General features: G+C 54.2%; 1 protein-coding gene across 1 annotated transcript; it reads right to left on the bottom strand.

The window, feature by feature from the left end:
- Nucleotides 1-1,936: 1,936 nt before the first annotated feature.
- LOC131839847 (DNA dC->dU-editing enzyme APOBEC-3G-like) lies at nt 1,937-27,273 on the bottom strand. Its single transcript, XM_059187539.1, has 12 exons — nt 27,192-27,273; nt 25,557-25,836; nt 24,980-25,095; nt 13,877-13,992; nt 12,261-12,414; nt 10,668-10,947; nt 10,337-10,449; nt 4,734-4,822; nt 3,847-3,994; nt 2,894-3,161; nt 2,544-2,659; nt 1,937-2,222 (listed from the first exon to the last, which is right to left on the bottom strand). Exons 2-12 carry the CDS (start codon nt 25,819-25,821, stop codon nt 2,175-2,177), a joined length of 1,713 nt encoding a protein of 570 aa, XP_059043522.1. The 5' UTR covers nt 25,822-25,836; nt 27,192-27,273; the 3' UTR covers nt 1,937-2,174.

Genomic DNA, 27,273 nt, shown 5'->3' with positions numbered 1-27,273 from the left:
CCCTCTGGGGCTTCCGCCTTGCACAAACCCAGGGGGCGCCTTCCCTCGGCAGAGGACGTGAACAGAGACCTAGGAGCTTGGTGGTGAACAGACCATGCTCAGAGGTCCCTGTTCCTAGCTAGTTTCAGCCCCTGGTTTGGGGGCTTCCTGTTACTTTCAGGGAGTCTCAGTTTAACTAATACAATTTTGATAGTTCTTTAATATCCAGGTTTCTGTGCTTGGAGGGCAGCACTCAATTTTATTGGTACTTAGTACCATTGAACAATTTATGAAAGCAATAGAACTCTGGAAATCAATTTCCTTGAACATTTAAACTTATTATTAATGTGATTAATTACAGTTCCTCAAAACCTAGATGGCAATTACAAGTCTAGTGTGATTGATTCTTTTGACCCCTCCAGACATCTTAAATAATAGGCCAAACAGACACAAAAATTTCAGGCCCATCGGGAGGGCAGATTCTGAGTCATCTAGACTGATTTCCTTACTGAGAGGCACACTTGAAGGAGATTTAAACTGAAACCTTCTATCATGAGGCTCAGTCTCTTTTTGTTTTTGTTTTTGTTTTGCAATATTTATTTGTGGCATTGGGGACTATTAAGTTTTCCTTTGTCATACAGATTTTTAATTTTGGAAACTTGGCATCTTTCTCCAAACTTCTGCATTTTCTAAGTTTGTGTGGCAATTGGGGGTCTCTTAATATTTCACAGGAATTTTAGGATGGTTTTTCCCATTTCTGCAAAAAATGCTATTGAGATTTCGCTGGGGATTGCCCTGAATTTGTAGATCACCTTGGGTACTGTGGACATTTTAACAATGTTAAGTTTTCCAAGCCATGAACATGAGACATCTTTCCTGGTATTCGTGTTCTTGATTCCGTCCAGTAATGTTTTGTAATTGGCCATTTACAGGCCTGTGCCTGCTTGGCTAAGCTTAGTCCTAAGTATTTTCTTCTTTTTGATTAAGTGAGATTGTTTCTTATTTAGCTATTTATTCGAGGGGGAGAGTGGAGCAGAGGCAGAGGGGGAATCTGAAGTAGACTCCCTGCTGAACGTGGAGCCTGACACAGGGCTGGATCTCATGACCCTGAAATTATGACCTGAGCCGAAATCAAAAGCTGGACGCTTCACTGACTGTGCCACCCACGTGCCCCAAAGGGGACTGTTTTCTTAATTTCCTTCTCAGACTGTTCATTAGTAGGGCATAGTAGTACAACTGACTTTTGTATGAACTGGAGTTAATACTTTTTTTAAAGATTTTATTTATTTATTTGACAGAGAGAAATCACAAGTAGGCAGAGAGGCAGGCAGAGAGGGGGGGGAGTAGGCTCCCTGCTGAGCAGAGAGCCCAATGCAGGGCTCAATCCCAGGACCCTGAGATCAAGACTTGAGCTGAAAGCAGAGGCTTAACCCACTGAGACACCTAGGTACCCCTTTTTAAAAGATTTTCTTTATTTATTTGACAGAGGGATCACAAGTAGGCAGAGAGGCGGGCAGAGAGAGGCGGGGAAGCAGGCTCCCTGCTGAGCAGAGAGCTCAGTTGGGGACTCAGTCCCACCCCAGGACGTTAAATCATGACCTGAGCAGAAGGCAGCCGCTTAAACCACTGAGCCACCCAGGCGCCTCCTTTTTTCTTGTTTTAATCAGCTGGTGTTGGGGCCTTATTGCTTCAATGGAGAACACCAAATAACACTGTTCCAACTGGTTTTATTCAGTTCAGTGAGCAACTGCATGCCCTCAACAGTTTCATCTTATTTATTTAGACTATACTGAGCAGGAACAGAGTACTGGGATGACAACACGACCCAACTGTTCTGGATTCCACAGGGAATTCTCAAACACATTTTTTTTTTCTTGGTGCAGTAGGATAAAAAGGCCTTTGTATTCATTTTTTTATGGGGATCAGTCTTGATTTCCCTTTTAGAAAGGAACCCAACTTTTATGGACTTAAAAATTACGTTTATTTTTTCAGTTATAAAAATACATACCCACTTATTAAAAAAAAAAAGAAGAAGAAACAAACAAACAAACAAAAGAACGAAGGAGGAAAGGAAGGTTTTCCGGACTCGGACTCGGGGGAGGCTCAGGTGTGCCCGTGGAACTCACAAGTTGCTGCTAAAATCAGCAGTTTGTGAAGCACTGAGTTGCTCCAGGAACTCAGGGGATTGATGGTTCTCAAATGTGCAAATTTCTGAAGTTAGTCTCTAAATTATTCTGGGGGTGCTAAGAGAGAAAGAGAACAGAAGCGTCATTGGCAGGCAGCGGTGCGGGGAGCAAGCCAAGGCGGGGGGGGGGGGTGGTGGGGCAGGAGGTCAAAGAGGGACAGGGAGGCCTCGAGGGAACCAGAGAATGGACAAGATCCTAAGAAAATGGAGACAAAGAAGGAACTGGGAGCCGCTGTTGGGGCGCGGGGAAGGGTGTTGGGAGAAGAGAAAGCTGTGGGGGGACAGTGGGGACAGAGACAAGGGGACCTTAAAGCTGGGAAGAGGGGTGGCGGGGCGGGGGGGGGGGTGCAGGTTCCCTGCAGCAGGGACAGCTTCTCACCTCAAGGATCCTCCGAAGCCGACGAGTTATGCTTTCACTGTACTGTTCCAGCTTGTGCCAGGGCTGGAAAGGCTCGCCCTGGTGGTCCACAAAATTGCTCCAACAGTCCTCAAACTCTGAGACGAAGCAGGAAGGCAGTCAGCCCTCAGGGGCAGGGGAGCGTGCGCCTTGCAATTCCAGGGACCCCTCGTTCCTTTGCCTTTCCTGGTGGTGTCAGAGCTTGGGCCTCAGCTGGGCCACCCTTCAGGCCGGCCACACATCGCCGCACACCCCCACCCCCACGCCCCAGTGACTTTTCCCTCTTGGAGCTGCAAACCCTTCCATCCCCGACAGCTCAGCCCTATCCCTACCCTGGAGTCTCATGACGGCCACGGAGATCCCGGATCTATGCAGAAGCCTCAGCCCCTCCTGATGCTTCCAGCGCCAGTGGAAATACAGGCGGGAGGCAAAGAGCCGCAGGCGGATGTGGGGATGGTCTTGGACAAACACAGCCAGTTCCTTCGCACAGCTGGGGCAGGGGCTCCATGTCAGGTAGCAGGTGATTTCAAATCTCTGGGACCGGTCCAGCTGCAGTGCCCTGATATGGTCAATAAACCGGATTTCTGCATGGCGCTTTTTCTAGGAAGGGTCCCAGACAGAGAGAAGAGAGGTTTGGTTACAACGCAGAGGCCAGAGGTCACATAGTGAGGGCACCACTGGGGATAAGGGGCTCTGCCCTGTGAACTTGCCTAGGACAGGGAAAGAACCTTCCTACCTTCCTTCTCTCACTCCTCCATTAATTCAGCACCCCCCGAAGCACCCGCAGCTTGATCTGAATCAGACCCAACCCCCTACCCCGGGAGGAGATGGGTTGGCAGACAGACACCCCACGGCCCAATTCCCAAATGCTCAGCAGACCCTGCCTTTTGGACATCGGGATGTTGGAACACGGTTCCCAAGGAGCAGGTCAGAATGGGAGGGAGGCAGGACGGGGCAGGTGGGCAGGTGGGCGCAAAAACAAAAGGCAGGTTCTTAAGAGGGAGTTCTTGGACGTGGGGTTGAGCGGTCTGTCCTTGGAAGACCGCTTGGCTTCTCAGAAGCAGCGAATGAACTGACATCCAGAGGACAAGAAAAGATTGTATTCTCCATGAGGGCAGGAAGAGCGTTCTGCTGGAGAGAACAGCTTCTGTGGAGGCCCAGGGATGGGAAAACCATGGAAAGGTCCCAGGAAGCAGGACAGAGACCTGGGAAAGCCTCAGTATTCACCCCTAAGACCCCGCTAAACGCCCACCCCTGTCCAGACAGCCCCTCCCCCAGCCCGCACCTTGTTTTGAAGGCGCTTTATGTGGCCCTCATGTGGTTTCAGCTGGTAGCACAGGTAGGTCTTCCTCCGGTGGAAGGGCCTCGGGGCCCGGGGCTGGTTGCCAAACTGATGGTAGAATATTTCTCGTCGTAGTGGATTCATTGTGCTTCTGCGAGAGAGGAAGAAAACCAAAGATGCTCAGAGTGTCTTCGGGTGTTAGTCCAGGCTCTGCCACTTCCTGAGCCCAACTCCGTGGGTCCCCTGAGGGCCCCTGGGGTGGGGAGGGAGGAGGAAGAGGGTGAGCTCTCCCAGCCACACCCGGATCCACTTCCTGGGTGCCCCACAGGGCCTGCCATGCCCATGCTGGAGGCCACTGCAGCCACATACCTCCGGCTGGCTGGCCACCCCCACCAAGAACTTGACATCATAGGTCCTTCTGTGGTTCACCCATATTTGTCCTGTGCCCCAGACATCTCTGTTCAGGTCCCACGGACATCTCAACCCCGATGTCCAATGCCACAGCCCTCTCTTTGTGGAGGGATGGGCTGCCCTGGTACTTCTTCTAACTGTGCTCTTTGCTTAGGTGTGGGTGTCCCAATCTTGACTGTCTGTACAAAGCGTAGAGAGGCTGGTGGACAGGAAACACTGTTGTCACCAGGGAGTGTAATGCCGAGCGCGTTGTACGCCCTCCACTGAAGACCACCAGAGACACGAGTCAAAGCCAAACAGCCAGGGTCGTTTATTGCGAGTTCGAACCCGGACCTCTGCGCCCTCTTTGCCGGGGACGCTGAGGTGTCATGCAGAGTCAGTGCAGGGTTTTTATAAGCAGGTACAAACAAGTTTTGGGTGGGGTACAAACAAATTTAAAAATTAAAAAAATTTTTTTAAAAAAATTTAAAAAATCATACCTGATTGGTGTTGGGAGCCGCCACGCGCCATTAAGCAAGCATTCAAACAGAAGCGAAAGTAGCCAGTTAGCCCACGCGGTGAGCAAGCACTTTTACAGAAGCAGAAGTAGCCGGTTGATAATACTTTGGGGCGCAAACAACTTTCGGGTGAAGTAAACAACTTTCGGGTGGAGTAAAGTTTGTCCAAGCCTTTCAGGAGTATTGTGACAGTGACTTTGGCTGAAGGACTCACAGAGCTTGTCTTACCCCCAGTTGTGATTATACTCTAGAGAACATTGCAGTTTGTTTATCAGCGGCACAGTGGCCTGGCTCACACGGTAATGTGTGCACGGGATTCTTTGCCATAAATGCTCTCAACGCAGCAAAGACACAAACAGGTGGACGGAACTACAGCCTTCCTGCCCGCCACGGGGAGGTGCATGAGAGCTCCGTCCGTCCTGAGTGTGGAGGTTACTGACCAAGCAGATGCCAAACAGTCCGAAGGAGCGAGGGAAGCTTGACGGGGCCCCAGCCCATTCGCCCGCTGGACCCTTCACTCCAAGCTAATGTGAACTGGCCAACCGCGGAGTCTGGCTCAGGCGACCACAGATGCTTGGAACCAGACACAGGAATCAAGCCAAGGGTGCCATGCCTTGGGGCACAGACTATGGGATACCCTGCTCCTACAAGGCCAGAAATGCCTCCCCTATACTTACAGCCAACTCACTGAAACATGGATTCTACCAACAAAAGACCACTTCTGGGGGCACCTGGGTGGCTCAGTGGGTTAAACCTCTGCCTTCGGTTCAGGTCATGATCTCAGGGTCCTGGGATCGAGTCCCGCATCGGGCTCTCTACTAAGCAGAGACGCCTGGGTGGCTCAGTTGGTTAAGCAGCTGCCTTCGGCTCAGGTCATGATCCCAGCATCCTGGGATCGAGTCCCACATCCAGCTTCTTGCTCGGCAGGGAGCCTACTTCTCCCTCTGCCTCCGCCTGCCACTCTGTCTGCCTGTGCTTGCTCTCTGCCCCCCTCTCTCTCTGATAAATAAATAAAATCTTAAAAATAAAATAAAATAAAAATAAAAATAAGCAGAGAGCCTGCGTCCCCCAACCTCTCTGCCTGCCTCTCTGCCTACTTGTGATTTCTCTCTCTCTGTGTCAAATAAATAAATAAGATCTTAAAAAAAAAAAAGACCATTTCTGTCATCTGTTATGCTAATTAATAAAGCCACTAATGTCATCAACGGAAACCCATCTCTGCTCCCCCTTACGCTCATCAGTAAAGCTTCAGGTGCATTTTGGTGACTGTCATTGAAAAAGCCATCTCTGGATTGTGGCCTTGGATTACCTGCCAGTGACCTCCCCCGAAACCGGTACTCTCTGGGCACCTGGCTGCCCTCAGCATGAAGCTTAGAACGGAAACCTCCACTCATAGGGCACTTAGGACAACCAACTGCTCCCTGGCTTCCCAGTTTTGACAATGAATTTCCCATGCCCCAGGAAGCTCCCCAGTCCCTGGCAAACCAGACACTCAAGGCTGACATATTTCCAAGTTTAGACAAGTGCATTGTCTTAATAGCACGAAGCTTGACCTTGAACAGCTAAAATAGAGGGATGATAGACACAACTCGTAAGAAGCATTTGAAGACTAATTTAATTTTTCACACTTGGTAGCATCTTCATGGAAAACAATTTATCTTCTTATCTTGGAGATGATTTTTCCCTCCACAGAGCAGAAATGAAACCAGCCACAGAATTAAGTCTGCAGAAAGGTGTGTCGCCCTGCCGTTAAAAAGATTGCTGGGGAAAACACCCAAGGCAATTTAGAGGGTGCTTCGCTTAAGATGATGAACATTCTCCAGCGGACATGGTCTACAGTGGTCATCCTAGCTACCAGGTGCTTGGTTTCTGCTTCTGCTAACAAAGCCAGCATCACTGATACGAACTGCTGAGCTGGTCTTCAGACCTGGACAGCGGAAAGAGTAGGGCTGCTGACCACAGTCTGGGTGAAACCACACCGTTGGTACCAGAAAGACAAGTTCATCAACCTTGAAGTTTATCTCATCCCTGATCAATCAGAAGAACTCATGAGCCGGGACCCCTAACTCTGAATTTTAGCCCTTCAATGCCTTTACCTGCAAACCATTGGGGAGTTCAGGACCTCCCAACACGAGCTCCTGGCTCTCCTGGGTGGCCCCACACCAGCAACTAGCCTGTCTCTTCAGCACAGAAACCCCATGGCATTTCTTTCTTGGCTCCCTGAACAGCAGGCAGATGAACTCTTGTTCCCATCAGTTACAGAAATTAGAGCGTTCTTTGCAAAACTGTGCAAGTTAAAATAGAATGAATAAATATGCTTTGATCGTTGACTCCAGCGATTGTCTCAATCACCCTTGAATCTGAAGTCTATCACTAAGCTTAAATGAAGTGTTTTAGGAAGACCCAGGGGTCACACCTAGGGAAGAGCACCACCCCCACCCCACCCCCCCCCCCCCCCCCCCCGCACCCAGGCAGACAGGATGCGGGGGGATGGGCACCTGCCCAGGTCTAACCCACAGGCCAGAGGCAGGGAACAGACCCTGCATCCTGGGACAGATAGAATGAAGAGGTGTCAGAGAGGGAGCAAAATCGGGCTGGGAGCCGGAAGGAGGCAGAGAGCCTAGCGAGCAGGTCCCTTCTGGTCCCTGCAGCCCTGCCCCAGGCTTCTTGGCAGGCTTGCCTCTTTCGGGCCCAGGCCCTGCGCTCTCCAGCTCCATTTCCCTCTCACAAGGCGCTCTTGGCCTTGGGAAAGCCCCTTCTCTGAGAGTGTCCTCCCACAACAGTCCTCTTTCCTGCCCGGCTAAAGCTGGGGTGGGAGGTCCTGGCTTGACTGTTTCTTTGGGCTTCCACCCACCTTCTTTCCTCCGGACTTACCTCTGCTGCTGGCTCTCCTGATGGGCTTGTCCCGGCCCTGCCCTTTGTCTGGGGCACTAGGGCTCCATTCTTCTCACTGGCCTTGTTTTAGGAAAGCCCCCATCTGGAGTGACCTTCCAGGCTGGCTGGCTGGCTGGCTGGCTGCCCAGCTGCCTCCCCTCTCCCCTGGGGCCCCACCTCCTTCCTGCTTTGGTTTCAGGGGTGGGAGGGCCCTCGGGTGGCTGCACTTCCTTGGGCTCCGACCCAGCTTCTCTCCTTCTCTGAGACAGAGCTGCCCTCCAGGGGAGACAGGCCCCACTGTGCAGCAGGACCCGGGTTTTGGCAAAGAGAAAGAGAAAGTAGGATGTCAGAGGGGTTGGGACAGCCTGGCTGAGGAAATCAGGAAGGAGGTTGGCTCCTGCGGCGGGAGGGGGCAGGCTCTCTGAGGAGTGGGGGGAGCCCTTTCCTCATGACCCCTGTGTTACCCTTAGAAGTCATTCAGTATCTTGTCAGGACTCTGGGCATCTGGAAAGTGAGGTCTATGGGTCAGATCTTCATCTCCAACCCTGGAGAAAGCAGGTGTGTTGAGCAGATCCTCTACCATAGCCCCCAGAAGCTTTAGGAGGGGCCTATCATTATCCGGACATCTTCAGTGAAGTTCCAGCACAGAGAGGTTAAGCTACTCTCTGGAGCCACACAGCAAACAAACCACAGAGCTGGACTCCTTCCAGGGTTACTGGCCTGGCTCCTCCCACTTCCTCCATGTTCCAGGACTGGGAATTGGAGGCTGGGGCGCAAGAAGAGGGATCTTGCTGCCCCCACAAGGCCTCCTAGGTCAGGGATCAGGGACCTGGACGTGAAGTGTGCGTCCTACAAGCTATCCACTTGCCTTTCAGATGTCCACCAAGACCCCCGGATGGAAAAACAAAGAGCAACTGGGATAAGTTGAATACTAGAGAGGTCCTAGAACTGCCACCTGTCACCCACAGTCCAGACCGCAGACACACAGAGTCCCTAGAGAACTTCTCCCACCTGGTGGCCCCCAACCACACACACCTGGTTTTGCCCTACAGGCTGTGGGACTGCCCTGAGGGGGGAATAGGAGCACAGGAAAGAGATGGAGGGTCTGAGGGAATGGCATTCCCTCTACTCTGATCTGTTCTCATGTCTCCAGCTTCCAACTTCTGGAAGAAGCTTCCAGAATGACCTGGGTCCGGGACTTTCTGAGTGATCGGATCTGTGTACTCAGGGGTTGGTCAAATTGACAGTTAAGATTCCTCTGGCCCAAGAAGCAGGAAGCATGGGGGAAGGCTGAATGCTCGCTGGCCATCGGAGCTGGGCAGAGAACAGGGGGAGCCAGAGCAGGATGGTGGCAGTTTCGGAGGGAATGTCCTGAAAGCCCCCACAGATCTCTAAGACTGGCCTTCTGCTTGTTTTTTTTTCTCCAGAAGAAGGGGATATTCTGAGCTAGACACTTTGGCCTGTTTTGAGGTTGTAGGCAGTCAAGAGGGGTGTCTCCCCACGTGCCTCCTGCGTGGGCAGCAGGACAGACTGGGGGGGACATCCTGAGCTCTTCTGTGTTGTGCCTTTAGCCCCCAGGCAGCAGGACAGACAGGGTGGCTTGGGGAGGGACAGGGGTCTGTGGCCACCAACAACTCACACCTAGCTGGCCAAGATCAGAGAGAGAAACATGTGGGGCCCTGCCACCGACTCCTCCCCCCTCGCCCCTGCCAGTGTGTCCAGGGGTCTTTGGCTCTGTGGGCAAAGAACCAGATGGTCCCTGTCTCACCTCTACTGCTCGTGTTTCCCTGTCTCCCCAACAGGGTTCTCGGCCACCTGCCACTTTTGATCTTGCTTTTTTGAAAAGTTCTGATGACCTCAGTCCTCCTATACCCCATCCTACATTAAAAAAAAATTATTTAAGTGTAAACTGAATAATTAATTTCTTGCTCACTTTCCATGGCTGTCTCCAGGCTGCAACCTGCTTGAAGCTTCCCCTCTGGCAGCAATGTGGGAAGGGGACAAGAGACATGGGAGTGAGGGCAGGTGCAGTGATGACCTGGAGAGAAGTGGTGGCGCTGGGGAGGAGGGGTCCAGGGAAGTGAGGGCTGGCAAGGGAAGCAGGGGAGGCAGGGGCAGCTCGGGCATAACCCAGGAGATAGATCCGCAGAATAAGGATCCTGCTTTTGCCATACACCTTCAGCTCCAAAAGGCCCTCGGTCATTGTCTGGGCTGAACCGTGTGTGGCCACAAATCCATCAGCTAAGGTCTCAACCCTAGTGCCTCAGAGCACCACAACTTTTGAGGTACAGATTTTTAAAAGATGGTTGTTAAAACGAGGCCCGTTAGGATGGTTCCGAATCCAGTCTGCCTGATATTGTTAGGAGAAGGGGAGACAGGGACAGGCTGAGCGACAGCAGGGGCGCCCCTGCCATGAGCACAGAGGACAGACTGAGACGCCCTCACCCAGCAGCTCACCGTCAGCAAGGACCCTGGTTCTCTGAGAAGTCACATCCTCAGGAAGGATGCTTCTCACAGCTTCCGAGTTTCACACTTAGACGTACTCATGCCCCATTACTTTCAGTTTATTAACGATTTGGTTAATGCGGTGAGATGGTGTGCAGGAGGGAAGCGGGGAGGCTGAGGGGCTGGGGAGGGAGGGGCAGGCGGCTGGAGCCCAGGAGAAGGAACGGCAGCGGCAGGGGGAGACCAGGAGGCTGAGCACGCCCTCACCCAAGAATATCCTCAAGCTCTTCGGCCAGCAAATCATTATCTCTTAATAGATCCCAACTCTGGAAGCGCATCCCCTTGTGGTCCACAAAGGTTTCCCAACAGTATTCATAATCTGAGGGAAAGAGGGACGAGGGCTGTCAGGTGGGCCCCGGGGGGCCTTCTTCTCATGACCCTCCCGTGACCTCCCTGCCAGGCGCCACCAGTCCTGCCTCAGTTTCCCAGGCTCTCCTCCCACGCACTCTCCCTAGGGACATGGTAGTCCTCCAGCACCCCCTGCCCGAGTCCTACTCCCTCCCACAGTCCCGTCTCCCCAGCTCTTTCAGCTCTCACCTTCAAAGGACATGATGTCCAGATGGACCCCTGCACACCACAGCTTGTGGAGCCCGTCCTGGAAATCTGGGTCCCAGAAGTAGTAGAGGCGGGCGGTATAGATGCTCAGCGTGACGTTCCTGTATTCCTCCAGGAACTCAATCACATCCTCTGCGCAGGTGGGGCAGGGGCTCCACGATAAGAACCAGGTGACACGGTAATGCTCTTCAGGGGGCAGATTCTGGTCACGGAACCAAGAGAGGAAGCAGGCTTCTGCGTGGCAGGGAGCCTGGGGATAGACCTGGGAGAGGCGGAGAAGAGAAGGGGATCCTCTTGGCTGGCGAAGCGGGCGGTGGGTCCGGCTGGTTGCCGTGGGAGGAAGGGTGAGCGGGCAGGGGCCCAGGGGCGCGGCGTTCATCGATGTATCCTTCCTTTCCATCGCTCGCTGCACTGTCAGTTTTGACTGGGCCATTCCTTCCACATCAGTCATCAATTCCAACATCCACTCTTCATCCATCCACCCAACCATCGATCCATCCATCCATCCTACAGGCATCCTACTGGCCCCAGGCCAGGCCCACTGGGGTCCAGGCTGGTTCCATGGGTGCTGTTTGCTGGGGAGGGCCGCACAGCCATGCTGCCCCGCAGGGGGGGCCTCTAGCCCCAGGTGTCTCCAGAACACTTGACACGTGGCTTGTCTGAATTGAGATGTGGGGCAAGTGGAAATACCCGTCTCGTTCCAATGACAGTAAAAATGATGAATGTAAAGGACCTCGTGAGGAATTTTTGGATGATTTATAACCTGAAATAATCTCTTAGATCTATTTCCCAATGCATTACCAATACTAAGCCTATCAATTTCTCTTAAGTCCTTGAACACTGGTACTAGTAGACCTCAAATGACATATGTGACCCTGATGTTTCTCTGGGCGAGTACTGGGGTACCCCTGACCCAGCCCACAAAGGCTCTCTCCTGCAAAGAGGCTTTGAAAAGCCTGCAGTGTGAGGAGAGAGGAGAGGGCAGGGGTGTGGTGTGGTGGCAGGTCTCTCGGGAGGGACAGGTGGTTAGGGGCCAGGGCAGGGGGTGGGGGTGGCCTGGCTCCAGCACCTGCTGAAGCTGGTCAGGGTGCAGTGGCAGCCTTCCAGGGAACAGGTCTGGGAGCAGACCTGGGGCGGGCAGACAGACAAGGGGTGCGGGCACTCCCCTGAGGGACCAGAGGTCCAGACGGGTCCAGATGGGTCCAGACGGGTGCGTGGTGCGGCGGGGGAGGACCCGACCGGCAGAACCATCACTAGGGCAGAAAATGCTCCGGTGTCCAATGGCCCTGACATTCTAAGGATGCTCTTTCGTCCAAGATTGCTAGAGGCCGAGCTCCATGAGAAGACTTGGAGACGGATGCCGGCGGACACTCTGAACAAGGCTCACGGGCTAAGTCAAACCTATCCTGTCTCCAGTTCCAGGAGGGTCAAGCAAGGAGCTCGTGGGCCAAAAGCGTAGGAAGATGTCGGGGAAGGAGGAAGGAGCAAGCCCCGCGGAGAGCCCCTGTGCGACATCTCATTCCATTCTATCCCAGCTTCCCAGCTGACTCGGCTCCTGCTTGTCAAGGGCCTTACCTCGTTCTGAAAGACGCCCAGGTCATACCAGGAGTCCTCCTCCCCCTCTCCTTCCACGTGGAAACAGAGGTAGCAGAGTTTCCGCCCTGAAGCATAGCACAGGCTTGGGAAGTGGAAGAGGAAGGTTCCAGGACTTATCTTCTCCAGCGGGTCTCTGGGGGCAAAAGAAAACAGAAAATGCAGGGATGCCTGGGTGGCTCAGTTGGTTGAGCAGCTGCCTTCGGCTCAGGTCATGATCCCAGCATCGTGGGATCGAGTCCCACATCGGGCTCCTTGCTCAGCGGGGAGCCTGCTTCTCCTTCTGCCTCTGCTGCCACTCTGTCTGCCAGTGCTCGCTCTCTTCCCCCCCCTCCCCCCGCCTTCTGATAAATAAATAAAATCTTAAAAAAAAAAAAAAAAGAAAGAAAATGCAGAGAGTTGTCCCTGGAGTTATCCCAGGGCGGCGTGGGGGTGGAATTGGGGGAGTGGGGGGTGAGGTGGGTGGGGCTCCCAGCCCAGCTCCCCACTCTGGGGTCCTGAGCATTGCCTTCAGCTTTTCCAGGCTTGATGGGGCAAGGGGGTGGGGAGACGGCTACTGCCAGGGACAGCAGGGACAGGGACCGTCCTGCTCCTTCCAGCCACGCTGATTTTCCTGCTCATGCATTCCCCAACCCTTTAGAAAAATTGCAAAGAGAAATAGGAACTCCCACATCCCCAGAGAACAGCTTTTCTAATTCTGCAATGCAATTCCTTCCTGATTTTTTAACCAATGCATTTTTTAAAAAATTGTATCAGGTTAATGGATACCTTGTGACATCCAGGTTACTATTCTAAGTGCTTTAAATATCTGGACTCACAGAGTCCTCCTCAGATCCCCAGGGAGTCACCCCAATTGTAGAGGGAAGGAAGAAGGGGCCGGAGGTGGAGTAGTCTGGCCCCGCCCAGGGCTAGTGAGTGATGGGCATGTGGTGGGTCCCCAGGTAGGCTCTTTCCAGCAAGGACCTCCCATGACAGTGGTGGCACCAGGATGCTGTCCTCCATGTGCCTTTTCCTCCATTTCTATTTAAAGATGTGCATTTCTCCTGACTGTGGCATCTTCCCCCCCAGCCGCGTGAAGCTGGGCTGGGGGTAGGTTGAAAACAAGCTGCATTTACTTACGTGTCTGCCTGTGATTGGGAGAGCCCTGCAACAGGTGACGTCACCCCTTGCCTCCAAAATCTATTGATCCCATCGTGTTTATAACGGTGTACATATTCTGGAAAAATCCATCAAAGTGATTCAAACTAAATCCACCCACTGCTCCGCCCATCCTTTAGTTAAACAGAGCACAGAAACTTCCAGAAGAAGGCCTGGGAGGGGCAGTACCCACAGACTTTCAGACCCTGAGGCTGGTCTGGAGGACCAAGCAGCTGGGTAGAGGCACAGGAGGGACATGTTCTGGAGCATCCCCAGAAAAGGGTGAGGACCCGGCAGGAGTGGGTCCTGCAGAGAAGAAGCTCAGAGAGGGAGAGCAGGGAAGCGGGACTGCGGGAGGAGGAGGCCAGGGACAGAGGCAGACGTGGGCGGGGCTACCAGGAAGGGGGAGCTGCTGCGAAGGGGGTGGGAGAGCCGCAGACAGGGAGACTGGTGGCCGGTACCTTGGGTCGTGGTGCCAGGGGTCCATTCCTCTCACCAGCCTTGCTTTAGGAAAGCTCCCAGAACTGATACCTCCCAGGCCACTGCTGGGGATGCCCCACCTCCTTCCTGCTTTGGCCTAGGGGGGTGGGGTGGGGTGGGGTAGGTGGGAGGGCCCTCGGGTGGATGCACTTCCTTGGGCACAGACCCAGCAACTCTCCTTCTCTGAGACAGAGCTGCCCCCAGGGTGGAGCCCCACCATGCAACAGGACCCGCGTTATTGCAAAGAGAAGAGAAAGAGAAAGTAGGATGTCAGAGGGGTTGGGACAGCCCGGCTGGGGAAGGCAGGAAAGAGGCCTTCGGGCCAGCTCCCAGAGAGGCAGGCTCTCTGGGGAGTGGAGTCACCTCATCACCCCTGAGCCGCCAAGTCTGGGCCCAGGTGCTGCTCTCCACTTGTCTGATGAATGCATGGAAGAGAAAAGGAGTGTGGATATGGTCTTAGGACTCTGGTGTTTTCTCCTGACTCCCCAACAAGGAGGGCTCGGGTGTGCTTTGAGCTCCTAATTCTGCAGTGGGTCCCCTGCCTAAGTTCCCTCAGCCTTCATCTGTCAGAGAGGGACAGATGGAGAGGGAAGCCACAGGAGAAGAAGGGACAGCTTTAATTTCTCTGCCTCTTCCCAGGACACTAATCCCCTCATGGGGTCCCACCTTCATGGTATGATCTAAACCTAATCACCCCAAAGACACCCCTGCTCCAAATACCACCACACTGCGGTGTAGGGTTTCAACATAGGAATTTAGGGGACCCACACATTCAGCCCATAACAGCTGTGACTGATGGGATTCCTTTTGTTGGCTCAGGGACAGGATGGCTGACCTTGTCACACTGCCCCATGAGGGGTGAGTGTTGGCTTATACCGGGAGCTGAATCTCCAGGCTGTGTGGCTGCATTTCTGGAGATCGGAGGTCATGTTCCCTGCTAGGTCACGGGAGGCCCAGAATGTTACTGATGGTAGCTGGGCCAGGGATGTCCCTAGGGGGATGGGGATTCCCTGGTGGGAATAAAAGAAGCAAAGCCCTGCTGGCTGGGAAGTAGATGCAGAGCAGGTGCAAATTAGAGGAGCTGTCCCTGGAGCTGGTATCTCAGGTGGAGACTGTGGGCGTCCATCCCCTCTGGCCTGAGGGTAATCCTGACAAAGGAGTGATGGGCACCGGGTCCATCCTGCTGCCTCCCCAGCCTGGGCTCTTTGGCTGGGCAGGTTCCCTTGGCTGTTACTTTACCCTTTATTATAAGCCCCAGCCTTGACAGGGGGCATTTCCACGCTGTCATGGAGGTACTTCCCCTTGGGTACTGTCCCGCCTCTGCTAGAAAGAGAGAGAGCAAAAGAGGGAGAGAAATTTGGGAAAACATAGACATCTTTGTGGCCGTGAGGTCTTATTCATTAACATGGTATATACCTCAATTTATATAGGTCTTCTTTTTATGTTTTCAGTGATTCTTGCACTTTTTCATAAAGGTGTCACATATTTTGTGAGGTTCACGTCTAGTAAACCTTTTTTTTTTTAAGATTTTATTTATTTATTTGACAGAGAGAGATCTCAGGTAGGCAGAGAGAGAGAGGGGAGGAAGCAGGCTCCCTGCGAGCAGAGACCCAGATGCGGGGCTCGATCCCAGGACCCTGGGATCATGATCTGAGCCGAAGGCAGAGGCTTCAACCCACTGAGCCACCCAGGTCCCCTCCAGTAAACCTTTGGGAGCTATTGTAACCTTCATCTCCCTTCATACTTTTTATTTTTGCTGTTGCTAGTAACTGGGAACACTATTAATTTTCCTATACTGAAGTTGTATTTACCTACCTCACTGAGAACTTGCTTACTATTTCTAGTAGTTTCTGTTCTTTTGCAATCCCGAGAGCCCTTGTGCTTTATTGTGGCTCCTGGGACATTGACTTGGACAACAGCACAGTTGAACAGTGCCAATCATAAGGGGGACTCTTCTATTCTTCCATTTTAAGGGAAATTCTTCTAAGAGGGAAATAGAACATTTTAAGTCCCAGGGCACCTGAGTGGCTCAGTCAGTTAAGTGTCTGCCTTCAGCTCAGGTCACGATCCCTGGGTGCTCTGACTGAGTTCTGCATCAGGCTCTAGGGAGTCTTCCTCTCTCTCTGTCCCCCCACCCCACTCTTTCTCTCTCTCTCTCTCTCAAATAAAAATAAATAAAATCATCAAAAAGAAAAGAAAATGGTAACCCCCATGTTCTTTATCTTTTCTTTTTAATAATTTTTTTTTAGTATAGTTAAAGTCCTATACTCTTTAAATCTTTCTTGGTTTGAGTATTTGTTTACTACCAGTTTAATTATGATTTTTCCATCTATGTTTATAAATAAATATGGCTATTATTTAAATTTATATGTACTATATGTAATATACATATAAAATCACAAGCACAGTACGAAGGTGCGTACGCGAGTTGTCTTTCCGCAATGAAGGCTTTATTCAGTCATAAAGCAAGGTTAACGTAATTGTAAAGCAAGTTCAGGATTCAAAACTCAATGGCATTTCATATGCATTTATACTTGACTCCATACGTGTCACACCAAGCAAAGCACAAGACAAGGTTACACAACACACAAGATACAAGGGTTAAGAAGTTAATGAACCAAACTCGAAGGCGGTCTGCGGGAACACAGTTGAGATGAGGTCTCCATCCAGTCCAGGTCATCTCTTGGCACTTGCTGCTTACTATGGTCAAGCAGTGGAGGATCTGTGTTATGTTCAGAGATCGATTGGGCAGAGACTTTGGCCATAGTTGCCTTTTCGATGCAGCCAGTTGTAGAAGGATCTGCATCTGAAGAGATGGACAGTTCACGACAGTTTGTTTTAAAACTCCTTTGGAGTTTAATCAGCCTTTGCCCTTTGGTCTGTTGGTTATCGGTGCTGGGTGCTGTCAACCTGTGCTGGTTTCGGGGATATTTGTTCTTATCTGCAGTGCCTTTGGCTGCCTACATCACTGCTTGACATGAGTCACGGCTTGACCCAAGCGACTTCATCTTGCTCTCTACAGAGCTGTCTCGCTCTATATTCCCAGAGGTGGGATTGCTAGATCATATGGAACGCACAAGGACTTCTTACGGGACTCTGACTTTATGCCATTGTAGGGGCAGGTTAAGCAGTGTCGGTAAGGTGTTCTCTTCACGTCTGGTGTGTAGCAGACATGAAGCCCATGGGACAAGCACTTTGGGATGGGCCGGTGGATGTAGAGTGTGAGAGAGCAAAGACAAACTAGAACCTAAAGGATGAGCTGTAGAGCTCGAAAGGATGGGCAGAAACCCATTTCCTTGTTCTTGGTCCTGACTTTAGTGGTCTGGGTGTCCTGTGGGGTCCTGTTAAAAACAAACCTCAACTGAGTAAATTTGAAGATCTAATTGGCTTCTTTAAATGCTTCATCCCCCCTAGCAAGTAGAGATGCTCTGAGGCATTGTACCACTGAGGGTTTTCACAGGTAGAGTATCGAACAAGCAAAACAAAAAAAGGGTTGTTTCAGGCCCGGACATCTTCTTTTTGTGGAAGAGGGCTTTTATCAAGCGGATGACTTGATAAAAGTAGGGCTTTTATCAAGCAGATGACTTCACTAGTGTTGATTACAAAATTTCAGATTGACTGTTAAGAGGTCACATTTTTAGGATGGTTTGAGCCTGCAATGGAATCGTGGCTTCTTGTCATGGGGAGCAACCGACTCTATTTGGTGCTTGTTTTTTGTTTCTTAACACTTCCTTTGCCACAGAGCTAGCAAACTCGCCTCGCTCCAGGGTGGGAGAACCCCAAGAAGGATGCGGGGACGTTTGTTACAGCTGTGGTTTCACACTAAAGAGGTGAGTCAATTCAGCACCTCAACACAGGAGCCTTTTAGGAAAGCCTGCTTCTTCAGAGCGTCCCACTCCATTGGCCAGACTAACCTCTCTCGTGGCCCACCCTTATCTAACACTACTGTAAGGAGAATTAGGGTAAATATAGTTCAGCCTGACCAAGTCCATGCATCAGAGCTGCTGCAGGGAGGCAGAACCCTGAGAATGCATTTGGGATTACCTGGAACCTACAGAATTGACAATTCAACAATATAGAGCCTTCTGAGCCATGAACATGGTATAGCTTTCCTTTTTTTGTTTGTTTTTTTTAACGTCTTCTTTGCTTTTTATTAGTAACGTTTTGTAGCTTTCAGTGTATGGATCTAAGACACTTTCGCAAGATGATGTTTAGTGTTGTTTTCAGAGACAGATTTTTAGTAATAATAGCAAACCCTCCTATCATGTTTATCATAGGTCCGGTACTCTTCATAATACATGTAGATATAAATATAAAGAAATTCATTTAAGCCTCACAAACACCTAGGTGAAAGTTCTCTTATTATTCCAATTTATATGCCTATAATTTGGCTAAGGAACTTGCCAGATGTCATAATCCAGTAAGTGGTAGGGGCAGGATTGGAATTCAGGCAGCTGGCTTCCAGAATCTCTCCTCCCGCCACTACTCTATACTGCTGGGTAACAGCTGCTGGTGTTCACACAATGGCACAGAAAATCAAGACTGATGCTCTGTGAATGTAAGACTTGAATCTTCAGATTTGTTGAACTAGTTCTATGCATTAATTTTATAACACAGCAAGATCTCTCTCCCTCAATCGCTGTGGTGGCAGGGAGGGACATCTTCATCTCTATCTTACATTATTCTAAATTTCAGAAGATTTGCAGATTTTTTTTCGAATGAGGCTGTGAAACATTATCAGTGAGCAGGGAAGCCACTAGAAGGCTGGTAGAGCCCCCTATTAGCAAAATAAAGAGAAGGAAAAAGGTGGATAGGATTTCCCTTGAAAAGAATCTAAAGCAAAGACCTCACATTTAACTCCTCCCTGGTAGTCAGGGAGTATACACGAGGACCAACACCAGAGCCCCTATCTGATTGGAAAATATCAAAGAGACTAACTGAATGCGTCAGTGAGGGGTATTCTGGGGAAGGAGCAGAGCTCTGGCGAAGCTCAGCTTGGATGGCCTCAGTTCCTCTTACACCCCTTACCTTATGGCCTCCTGAGCTCTGTCACAGTCTCCTGCCTGCAGCCAGGGCCCATGACAACAGAGCTGATAAAGGAAGTGTCTTGTGCTCATTGAATGGAATATTCTGCAGCTGGGAGAACTGAAGATCTACAACCACGAGAAACAGGTCACCCCTCAAGGGTTGGGCGGCATGGGCAGGAGGCACGGAAGAAGAGAATTTCTTCTTACTCAACCCATTACAAGATGCTTGGGTATTTTACTAGATGCCAACCCTATTAAATTTTTTTTTCAAAATATATACAAGGATGGGTTCCTAATGAGTTTTGTTGTGGTGGTAAGTAATACACCCCATGACGATTTTAAGGAGTCCTCTTTTTAGGGTCCCCAACTGAAAGGCAACCAGAGTTGCGGAGCCAAGGACAGAATGGGCAGTGGGATGCGACAGAGCCTCCATCCATGGTGTCCATAGGTGCATGCTATTTCCCAAGATGGACTGAGCTGGGCATCTGAGGGCAAGTGGGCTGTGGCTGTCACTCCAGTAGCACCTGGACATCAGTGTGAGGGAGCAAAGAATGCTGTTTCCTCCTTTAAAAGAGCAAGGATGCAAAGACGTACTCCGAATTCTAATGAGGAGCCCAGAACGACACCCGGACAAAGGGGCACAGTAGGGCATCAGCTGTCTGCAGTGAGCCAGGGATGTAGCTCAGGGTCCAAGGTGGCATCTCAAAGAAGGGCTTTTTCAGGCCACGGTCATGCAAGGCGACTCATGCCAGGACTTCTCGGAGAGGAACGTCCCAGAGGGTCAAAGACAAAACTAAAGGCCTTAATTCATGCTGGATCTAAGAGCGATAAAGAAAAGTCATGTCTAGTAGTCAGAGGTGAGGCTTCAAGGGAAGGAGAGAGGCCACCATGACGGGCAAGCGGAGAAACTGGCGTGGGAGAGAAGAACCAGGGTCAGAGAGGAAGAGAGGAAGAGAAAACACTCCGGGCAAATGGAGAGAAGCAACGGATCCACGAGAAAAACGATGGAAGGGGGCAAGGAGAGAGGGAGGGAGATACCGAGGAAGGCAGGGAGGGACACAAGAACAAGTGACTGACCAGGGACAGCAGAGCTCAGTGGAACTGAGCACAGGGACTAGAAAGAGGCAGCAGGAGCCTGGGGGGAAGGAAAACCGACAGAAAGGAGCATCTCCCCCAAAGGGAGGAAGGGCCACTGAGTGGACAAATGGGAAGGAGCGGGGGGATGGGCCCAAGTCGCCCCATCCCTGGACCCTTCCTGCACCTGGGGGCAGGCCAGGCCGGGGCTCGGGGGTCTCCCTAGGGTGCCTGAGTCCTCCCGGCATCCTGTGAGCTCTGTGGTGGGAGAGGAGACAGGTACCTTCCCTGCAGGGAGCAGAAGCCGCCCTGCCACACAAACCCCCTGTCTGCGTCCTCGCCCCCACAGGGACTCTGTAATTCTCTCCAGGGTCACCTACCCCAGGACCCTGCCCTCACACTCACCACAGGCCACCCCAGGACCCTGCCCTCACACTCACCACAGGCCACCACCCCTGGGGGCTGGCTGGGCACTCCCCAGCATCCCTGCGTGACCGCTGAGCCCCGAAAGACAAACCCCACCATGCCACCCCCCTCACCGGGTTCCAGCCCCTGTCTGTCTGCGGGGATGACCCGAGTAGGGTCCTGGCTGCAAAGTCCTCAGGCAGCGGTGTCTGTGCTCAAGTTAGGAACGTAGGCCTTCAGGGCACATTCGGAACCAGGACTCCGGGAAATGGCCCATGGGACCCGGCAGCCCCTGTGTGCTCCCAGCTACCCCAGAATGTTCTCCAAGCACGTGTGCCCCATTTCCACATGGCGAGATTCCCGCCCACAGGGAAGGCAATTCTGGTGCACCACTTCCAGTGAAACTCCAGTGTCACTAAACAGCACCCAGGAGCCCCGCCTCAGGGACCCACCACGGCGGGACCCAGGGATGCAAGGCCGGGCCAGGCAGTGTCCTGCCCTCAAGGAGTTCACAGTCTGAGGCAGACAGGGGAGGACCCGGGACCCCACCTCTCCATCCCACAGATCCCATTCTGTCTGCCCGTGGACCCCGCAATCTGGACTTGGCCCTGCAGCCGAGGGGACGACTCAGGACAGGGCACCCTTTCTCGTTGTCTGTGCCCACCGCACGCCGCCAGCACGACTGTGTTACACATGCTGGGAGGACAGGTATGGGGTTGGGAAGGGCCCCGCCAGCTGCACTTTCTCCCCGCCCGTTGGGAGTGTCTTGGCCTGTCCCCGCCTGGTGCCTGGCTGTGGAAGACATCTGGGGGAAGCCGCATGGCCACCACTGGCCAGTTGCATGGCTGGTAACATAGTAAGCCTTGTGACACCCGTGTCCTGTCTGAGAGAGAGAAAGTTTTCTAGGGGCATCTGGCTGCTGGAGGCCGGGGGTGGGCAGGACAAAAGAAGGTGCAGAGGGCTTTCTGGGGTTGAGGGTGGTGCTTTTTCCTCTCTGTGTCTCCAACCAGTGGGAACAGCCTGGGAAGTTTTGGTGGCCTTTGCCAGTGGCCCCTGGGCTGCCCAGCCCTGTATTCAGCTGATCCATAAGGGCACATCTCGTGCTTTTCTCTGGTGGAGTTGGGGACACGGTCACCCTGAGACCCAGGGGCTGCCTCCTGCCTTCCTCAGGCCCCCTATGTGTGATGACTGTCCCCAGGGCCCGCGCCTCAGGTCACTGATCTTCTGTCCACATGGCCACTGGGGCTTCCTCCCTGCCCATGGCCTCTGACCCCACGGGTCCCAACCCAAACCCCTTCTCCGTTAGGGGGCAGCTTAGGTGGTCAACATAGGATGTCTAATGGGGTGACGCTGCTGACCCCATGTGGAAGGTGGCCTTCCTCCATGGTGATGTGAGCTCAGTGTCACAGGGATTTTGTTTCAGAAGAGAGGCCAGGACCTGGTTTGGGGCTGATCTGCTCCCAGGCGGAGGGGGGTCCTGCTCCTCCCCTACCAGGTGCTCCAGATGCAGCAGGGCCAGGAGCGGGTTGGGGGTTCCCCAGGGGCCTCTCTCAGCCTCCAGTGGGAGAGGGGCTCCAAGCAGCATGTCACAGGGACATCTGTCCAAGTGGACTGACGTGTCGGCATCTAGTTCCTGGGGATTTCCTCTGGCCATCTGCCCACAATGCCCGACCACCTCTAACTCTCAGTGCAGCAGCTTCCTTGAGAACACTGCATGCTGGGACCCATGCTACACGTGCTTGTGGGGGACTTGTGGGATCCAGTGAACCGGGGATCCTCCCCACGTAGAACATCGTGTGTCCTTTTGAATATCGATGCTGTCCCCCCAGGATCTGAAGAGTGAGCATTCCTTTTGGGACAGGTTTCAGACTTGGGGCAGCGAGTATGACAGGCCAGGGGCAGAAAGGGGCAGGCAGATGTGGACACAGTCTGGGCTCCAGTGCAGGGCAGCGGACCCCGTGGACAGAGGCTGACCCCGCTCCCAGGCCTGTGCCCGTCTCCCTCCCTGACTGAACTGGAAGTCAGGGGTCACTGGTTTTCCAGAACCTAACCGTGGGCAAGAAAGGGGGAACAGGGGAGTCCTAGGTCGGCTGTCTTAGGTCTCTTTCTCAAGTCCGGACATGGCCACTGGGTGCTCCCGTGGGGTCCTATTTAAAGCCCGGTTTAAGTAAAGGATAAGAAAGCATCTTAACGGTGGGCTTAGTGTTAGACAGGGGAGTGGTTTAGGTCCTTGGGAAAGTTCTGTCTGTGAAAATAAAGGGCCAGTGGGCTTCCTTTCCAGAAAGTAATTGCTTCCTGTAGGAGCCTGTCTAACTTCCTCTTCCAGAAGGAGCCCCTTTATGCTTTCGAACAGGGCATCTCAGATTTGGCTATGCTGGTCAAACTGCATGCATTCATGTCCTCACCACTCTCTGCTCTGGGGAGGCCCCCCGCTGCCCGCGCACTCGGCCTCCTCCGTGCCAGGCTGCTCAAGCTGGGAGCCAGAAGGGGCAGGACAGGCGAGGGAAGATTTGTGGCCTGAGGGTCCCCAGGAGCAGAGACGTGCCCTCCGTTCTGCACCAGCATCATCTTGTGTGCGGGGGACAACCGTGTCACACCTTGCCCTGAGCCCTGGACAACGACCAGTCACACAGCCGCGCTCAACCCGGTCACTCTGCATCTGCTCTAGTGACAGGCCTGGAGGCCCATCTTGTTCCCTCTGTAGCACAAGAGGGTCTCCAGAGGAACCCCCGGTGGGAACCTTGTTTCTGGGGTCTCCCGTCTGCCACCGTCCAGGGACGGCCATGGCTCTTGTCCACTGAAGGACGCACAGGCTCCGAGGTTGTCCGGTCTGTTCCCTCTCTCTCCCGCCCCGGGACTGAGCCACGCCGGCTAGAGGAGCTGCTGTCTGGGGGCGGCTGCCACTGGGGCCCCAGGAGTCCAGCAGGAGAAGACAGGCGCTGGGAGGGGAGCCGGGGGGCAGGGCCAGGGGCAGGGGCTCACAGCAGCCTGAGCCCCCCAACTCCTGTGTCCGGGAGAGAGCCCCGAGCCCCACAGCTGGGGGCAGCTCTCCCTGGCGGGCAGCCCCTCTCCCCCAGCGCCCTGTCCTTAGGCTGCTTCGGTCCTGTCCTCCCCTGGGCCCCTCCTCTCCATTCTACCCTCTCCCTGGTCCCTTTGCTCCACCAGCTCCTTCCCTGTGGGGCGCAGCCCTCCCTGCCTGAGCCCCTTCCCCCCCCCACCCCCACCCCCCCCACCCCCCCCCACCCCCGCCTCGGGCCACGGGCTCTCTCCCTGCCTCTCCGTCCCTCCCTTGTCTCCAGCTGAGTCAGGACTCTCCCCAGCCCCTTCAGTCAGCCTGGGAGGCAGGACACCCTTTGGGCCCTGACGGGGCGCCGGGTCTGTGAGGACGGACTGCGGACTTGCTCTGGGCCTCAGGAAGGCCTCGTGCACACCCACCAGCGGCCAGGCCTCCTCTCAGGGAGTGTGGACGCCACGGAGAGCAAGGGGAGGGAGACCCTGGCCTGTGGGGGTCCTGCCCTGCTGTGTGTCTTGTGTGGGCCCCAACAGGGGGCTCTGCCCCAGGTGCCCTGTGTCAGGAAGGGGCAGAGCTCAGCTGCTGAGCAGGGAAGCCCCTCCCTCTGGCTTCCTCCCCAGGGCAGCCCAGGGGTGAGGACTGGAGAACCTCCCACTGCCCCAAACCTCAGGTGTGCGGGTCCCTCCCCAGTATTTAGATTCCTTCTTTCTATTCTCTTGCAGCAAGGCTGTCATTTCAAATCAGTGTCCCTGACAATAGGATTGGTTGGCAGGGGGGGCGGTTTCTGATTTCTAGAACCCTCCACCCCCAGCAAGTCAGGCTTAGCAGATTCTTCTCCCAACAGAGGGAGTTGGTGTGATCCCGCTGAAGGGCCCCCCATGAAGGGAGAGGTATCTGCCTGTGGCTCTCTGGACTTGGGACACGTTTCCAGAGAAAACCTTTGGTAGAAGATCCTTGACATTGGCGTTCAGATCTCTGCATTTGAAATCAATTCGTCACTTCTCTAAATGCGGAAAACTCTTCTGACAGCGATGAGTATGATCTTAACCCGTATATTTGAACTTAAGGTAGATTTTCCAGGACAAGTAAATCTACTCAGATTTTTCTTTCAAGAGGACTTCTTTGGGCTCATGGCCTTTTGCTGGTTGCCGTGCCGTGGATCGATCTGGAGGGCGGTGGAGAGCAGGTCTGCATGGCTTGGGAGGAAGTGTTTTATTCTGCTGGTCACAGAGGCCTCCCCTGCGTGGTCTTTGGCGAGACTGAAGGCCATCGTTCAGGCTTCCTGCTGAGGGAGGAGACCCGGGACTTGCATGGCACAGGCGGGCAGTGAGACAGGTGGGCGGGGGCAACAGAGAAGGGGTCTGGCAGCCCCAGAGATGGGGAAGGGAGGGGGCCCCAGGGGGTGAGGGAGCAGAGGAATCTCTCCAAGGGGGCAGGAGGGGTGGCATGGCCCCAGGAGGGAGCGGGTAACCCAGCGGAGGCTGTGAGAGGGGCAGGGGGAGGCCAGGCAGTGGAGCGGAGGGAGGAGGGCAGGGGAGGTGGCAGGGAGGGGGGAGGCACCTCACCTGGAGAATGCGATGCAGGGTCTCAGAGAATTTCTGACTCTCCTTGTCCAGACCCTCCCAGGGCTGGAAGCTTCTTCCCTGGTGGAGCACGAAGGTGTCCCAGCAGTGCTCAAACTCTGCAGGGGGGCCGGGGAGGGACATGAGCCATGCTCCAGGGAGGGCTGGGCGCCACCTCAGGTCTGAATCTCAATGACAGGCTGTGTCCCTCCTAGCTACACCCCTGCTCTCTCCCCTCTGGGGGACTCCCTGAACCCCCCAACCCCGGGACTCTGTCTTCAGGCTGGAACCTCAGCCAGCCTGGCCTCCCTTCTTCCTGCAAACCCCAGTCTCCCTGGCATGCCCACCCACCATTCCCCCCTGCCCTTCTGCACACGCCTGTCCTGCGCTGACCTCTCTCTTCTCAGTGACCCTGCTGTCCTCTGCTGTCTAGGCACCCTAGCCTCCCCTCTGCAGGCAGCCCACAGGGGGACCCCTAGGGACACTACTCTTGTCCTCCCCCATAGCACCCCCGCCCCCCGCAGGCCTCTCCCTACCCTCCCCCCACCACCCCTGTGCCCTGCAGGAGGCCCACACTGACCCCTGGCGGTCATGATGGTGATGCTGGCCCCAGCCCTCTTCAGGGTGCGCAGCCCCTGCTCATACTGTCCCAGGCTGTAGATGCGGGAGGCATAGAGGTTCAGGCTCACGTGGCTATTGTCCCCCAGAAACTCAGCCATACGCTGGGCACAATCAGCACAGGGGCTCCAGGAGAGAAAGCAGGTGACCCGGTACTGGTGTTCCGGGTTCAGTTTCCAGGACTGGATCTGCTCTAGCAGGAAGGACTCCGCATGGCGGGAGAGCATGGGGTACCGGGCACTCTGGGCACACGAGAGGCAGGAAAGGCTTCTGTCATTGGTGGTGAACACGGGGGAGGGGGCACCAGGGAGAGGCAGGGAGGTCCTGGCCTCAGGCACAAGATGCAGGGGGAGCCTTTCTCAGAAGGAGCCGAATGGGATCTCCCTGCAGTGTTCCCAGGCTCCAGGCTCCCCCCCACTGGCTGACAGGCCCACTAGGGCACGTTCCCAGGGTCCGGTGAGCGACGGAGCACCTTGCGTCTGCCTCTGTCGCTCGGGCTCTGCATCCTGCTCTACCTGCCGGGCCTTCTTCAGATTCTTGAGATTTCACTTATCATGGGATTTGCCTCAAGTTTGACTTTGAAAAGATTGCGTTACATTACGTGTCAGCGTGACCACGGAGTTTCTATGTTTGTGCCCCAGGGAAGGGGCTTCAGGACCCTCACCTAGCGGGGCCGTGCAGACAGCAGCAGAAGAGCCCCCGGAAAGGGAAAGGGGGACCAGGGGAGCTCCGAGTTCCCTGGCCTGGTGCCCTGGCAGTGGAGGCTTCCTCCACGCAGGGATCCAGCCCTGTCTTCACCCACCGCCACCGAGCCCCACTCCCACCTTGGCACCAGCGCTCCTGCAAGCTTCTGCCCTGGCCCTCAGCCTGTGCTGAGCCCACGGGTGACACAGAAGGGCTCACTCTGCAGGGAGGAATGGGGAAGGGGCACCCAGCCGACAGGCGCCTGGGCATGGGGTGAAAGTCATTGTCGGGGCTCACAGAGCTGTGGAGATGGGTGCAACCTGTCCAGGGAGCGATTGCCAGCCCGGGACCCGGAGCAAGTCAGGTCAGCGGCGCAAACTCAAAGATCTGGGCAGAGTGGGATGGGGACTTGGGGACCGAGGGGGGCTCCCTGGGCGATGCTGGAGTGGGGAGCAGTGCCCTGGGCAGGATCTCCAGCAGTGGGCAGGGGTCCTGCCAGGGTACCCGCTGGTGAGCAGGGGGAGCGTCGAGAGCCAACGGATCTCAGGGTCTGTGGCCGGCAGCTGCCCCAGGCAGGGGCCAGGGAAAAAGCTGACCCCTTGTCCAGAAGCCTTTTCGCCTGTCCTAACCCTCCCTCAGAGGCACAGCAGTTGGGGTGGGCGAGGAAGGAGGGTCATTCGGTGACAAGAGGAGGTGGTGCCCGTCCCTGGGACAGTGTGACTGCTTTCTGACGTGTGGCTCCAAGCCAGAAACCACAGCAGAAACAGTCCCCACCTGACACTAGGCTGAGGGGTAGCCGTTGTGAGGACCGAAGGGGAAATATTGATGAGACCCGCTCAGGTCCAGAACGTTCTACCGCAAACATCCCAGGATGGGGAGACCGAGTGAGCTGTGGTCCGGCTGGACTGGTCACCTTATTGCGCAGGACGCCCTTGTCCTGGCCCGGAGGAATCCCGGATCCTTGATCGGGATGCTCGACCTCGTAGCACAGGTAG

Source organism: Mustela lutreola, chromosome 8 (genome assembly GCF_030435805.1).
Source record: "Mustela lutreola isolate mMusLut2 chromosome 8, mMusLut2.pri, whole genome shotgun sequence".
NCBI lineage: Eukaryota > Metazoa > Chordata > Mammalia > Carnivora > Mustelidae > Mustela > Mustela lutreola.
This window is presented reverse-complemented; position numbering and strand designations above follow the sequence as displayed.